Genomic DNA, 3,701 nt, shown 5'->3' with positions numbered 1-3,701 from the left:
ATAGGAGAGAGCGAGCGAGCTTGTAGAGCAAGGGAACGCCAAAAAGCTTCCCAGTTTTACTCAATATATAAAAGCACGCTTCAAGAGGTTTCTTCTTAAATCCTTCCTTTTACTGCTTTCTGTGTGCATATTTAAACTGTCATCATGTAGATAGTTAATTTATAATCGCTTATAATAAATAGGGGTAATTTAGTAATTTTATACTGTTATTTTAGAATATAATCTGTCATAGGGAACCCGAAAGGGGCGTTGTGGGGTGCTAACACCTTCCCCACACGTAACCGACTCCCTTACCCAACTCTGGTTGTAATGGCCAAAGTTGATTTATCAAATCAATTGCCTTATCCCTTTTTCCAATGTTTTGAGTAAAACATTGGTGGCGACTCCAAGAACCCTCCTTTTGCGAAAACCACTAATCCATGGAGGGTCCCGCTTGGGATTAATATGGATTGGTGAGACTTTTAATAAATAAATTGGATAAGATCGACAAGGTCTCAGTTTGAGAACAAGTCGTTCTAATAATCCAATACATTTTCAAAACTAAAATAAAAGCGAGCTCGACCGTCTTCGCGACCGCCGAGGCCCGTTTCGGGCCGGTGGCGACAAGTGGCCATTTGACCCATTTGATTTGTCTAACTTTGAATGGAAGCTCTGGTCTCTTGTTGGAACTGCATGTTTTGAAGAGTCATCTGCCTCACTAACTCCTCCAATGAAGGTTCAGAAGTAGAAGGTTGAGGAGCTGGTGGTGCAGGAGCTTCGTGTTGTCTCTGCTGTTGCTGTTGGATAGGAGGAGGTACATATTTGCTAGGAACAGCATTGTTTTGGAAGGGAGGGGATGGCTGTTGTTGTTGTTGCTGCTACTTCTGGTTAGACCATCTGAGATTAGGATGATTTCTCCAACCTGGATTGTACCTATTGCTGGAGAGGTCATAACTCTGCTGCTGTTGTTGCTGTGCTGGTTTGTTGTTGTAGATATTTGCAGCATAGGCTTGTGGGGCATCAAGACCCATAGAAGAGTCTTGCAAGGAGGGACAAGCATCTGTTGGATGATTAATTGAAGTGCAGATGCCACATACTTTTGCTGGTGGTGGAGCTGATTTTTGATTTGCAGCCAGTTGTGAAACCAAGGTGGTGAGAGCATCAATCTTACTCTCCAGCTTTTTGTGTTCATTGGAATCTGAGGCTACCACATCATGCACACCCCTCACAACTATGGCATCACTCCTCATATTGAATTGTTGTGAGTTGGACGCCATTTTTTCAATCAGCCCTCTAGCAGAAGTAGGTGTCATATCTCCTAAAGCTCCTCCACTAGCTGCATCAATCATGCTTCTATCCATTATGTTCAACCCCTTATAGAAGTACTGCAATAATAGTTGCTCAGAAATTTGATGGTGAGGGCAGCTAGCACACAGCCTCTTGAATCTCTCCCAGTACTCGTATAAGCTCTCCCCCATGAGTTGCCTAATTCCAGATATGTCTTTCCGGATTGCAGTGGTCCTGGATGTAGGGAAGAATTTTTCGAGGAACACTCTCTTCAAGTCATCCCAGCCTGTTATTGAACCAGGAGCCAGATAGTACAACCAGTCCTTGGCAAGATCCTCCAATGAAAAAGGGAATGCCTTTAGGTAGATGTGATCTTCAGGGACATTTTGTGGCCTCATGGTGGAACAAACTATGTGGAACTTCTTGAGATGCTTGTGTGGATCCTCACCTGCACGACCATGAAACTTAGGCAACAAATGGATCAGTCCAGTTTTAAAAACAAAAGGAACATCTTCCTCAGGATATTGAATGCATAGACTCTCATATGTGAAATCAGGTGCAACCATCTCCCTAAGTGTTCTCTCTCGAGGTCCATTATGTTCACCCATGTTTTGGGTTTGACTTGAATCAAGTTCAGATGCAACACTTACACTAAGACTATCACTATGGCTATGACTAACACTATCTAATGATGGAATGATATGCTCTCTAATTAGTCTATGGAATGTCCTATCAATCTCAGGATCAAATGGGTGCAAAAAATCAGTGATGGAATAACACTAAGGCCGAGAAGACCAAGAGGTGATATATTAAAGGAGGCAAGAGGAATGGGTTAGTGAGGCCACTTTTGGACCTTAGCTCCTAAGTTCTTTTTAATCATAGAATTTATTTTACTTGTATTTCCAATTTTACCCTTGTATTTTGGGGTGTTTAGGACTTAGAATTTATTTTCCCTTGTATTTCCATTTTTACCCTTGTATTATGGGGTGCTCTAGATGATTAGGGTTTTTAATTTTGGGCTAGGGTGTTAACTAGAAGGGTGACGCATTTTTTTGGTGTTTGATAGCTCAGTCGTATCACTATCAAACAATTCTAGGTTCCTCAACAAATTTCTGTAATATAGAGGACTTAACCTAGGTCATCTCTCAAAGACACAAGCACATTATATTTTGAATTTAATCATGCATGTAAATCAACTTAGAACTCAGGGGGGAAGATTTTCCAGCAAACAATTAGAGCAAAGTATTAAGAAAGCAAAGAAATCAAATCAACACAAAATTTCAGTAGTATAGGAATTCGGTTCAAGGTTTCAATTCATACGGTATAATCATCATTGTTCACAACAAATACGAATTCTTAACCCATCTAATTCAATCCGAAATTAATCCAAACAGTGTATTCTAAATCTAGATTATGAATTTTTTTAAAACAGAAACTACAATCGCACATTCCAAATTTCAACAAAATCCAAGAAAAGTAATCGATTGAAATAGGGATTTAGGTGATTTCTAATCAGAAAATACTTCTCATTTTCAATTAGGAATCAAAACAAAGATTCAATATCATGAAACCCGAATTTGAACTAAACAGAAAAGAGGAGAAGAAGAAAGAATTCGTTCGGTAAAAATTAGAGACTCAAATTTACCGTAATTCTTGAAACCTTAAACCGATTAAGGAACTAGCCGTGCCTCATTATCATGCTGCAGCAGTTTCCAATTGAGAGAAGAAATTTCGTGAGAGAGAAAAGGATTTGTGTAAAGAGAAAGTGAGAGAGAAGAAGGTGAGAATTTCCTAAAGAGAGTAGAGAGAATTTTAGAGAAACTTCTTGAGGAAGTTATCCCAAATCTGAAAATCTCAAAAAATGATTTTTCAATCCCCTCACTCCTAAGTCATTACATGGTTTTAAAGAAAAAATAATGGGCCTAAAAACAATGGTCCAGTCCACTAATTACAATTTAAAAGCCTAATTAACTAAAGTAAACAGTTTCATGACAAGCTGAACAATTCAGTGCAGAGCCGCGACTTTAAATCACGATTTTGGGTCTGATAATGTTCAAACTGAGTTTTTCGTCCAACATGATAATTGTAGATCTCTGTCTTATCTTTACAGGGACACCAAGTTTGCCAAATTCCGAGTTGAATAGCTCCAGATATGGCTTGTACAAGAAACTGTGTCAAAACAGGAAATTCTTACGAGAAATTAGTAAAATTTATAACTAGTTCCTAAATGATTCACTAATGCAAATTTAAACTAAAACATGAATATAGGATACTAAAAAGAATCAAATAAGGTAAAAACACATGAAGAAAGATATAGTAAAATATGACTATCAGTGTTCATTGGATCTATTTTTGGTGTTAGAAAGGCTTAGGCCCAAGTGGAGGGCAAAGGTTGCATGGTCTTATCATGCACCTAGATATAGCCAATCTAAACC

The 3,701-nt window shown here is 38.6% G+C and overlaps 1 protein-coding gene across 1 annotated transcript; it reads right to left on the bottom strand.

Annotated features, from left to right (window-relative positions):
- Nucleotides 1-857: 857 nt before the first annotated feature.
- LOC145954092 (uncharacterized) lies at nucleotides 858-1,664 on the bottom strand. The gene has a single exon (XM_083067797.1). It carries the CDS (start codon nucleotides 1,662-1,664, stop codon nucleotides 858-860), a length of 807 nt encoding a protein of 268 aa, XP_082923923.1.
- Nucleotides 1,665-3,701: the final 2,037 nt, after the last annotated feature.

Source organism: Cajanus cajan, chromosome 1 (assembly GCF_000230855.2).
Source record: "Cajanus cajan strain Asha chromosome 1, NIPB_CcT2T_4, whole genome shotgun sequence".
Taxonomy (NCBI): Eukaryota; Viridiplantae; Streptophyta; class Magnoliopsida; order Fabales; family Fabaceae; genus Cajanus; species Cajanus cajan.
Note: the sequence above shows the minus strand (reverse complement) of the source record. Positions and strands in the feature narration are given on the sequence as shown.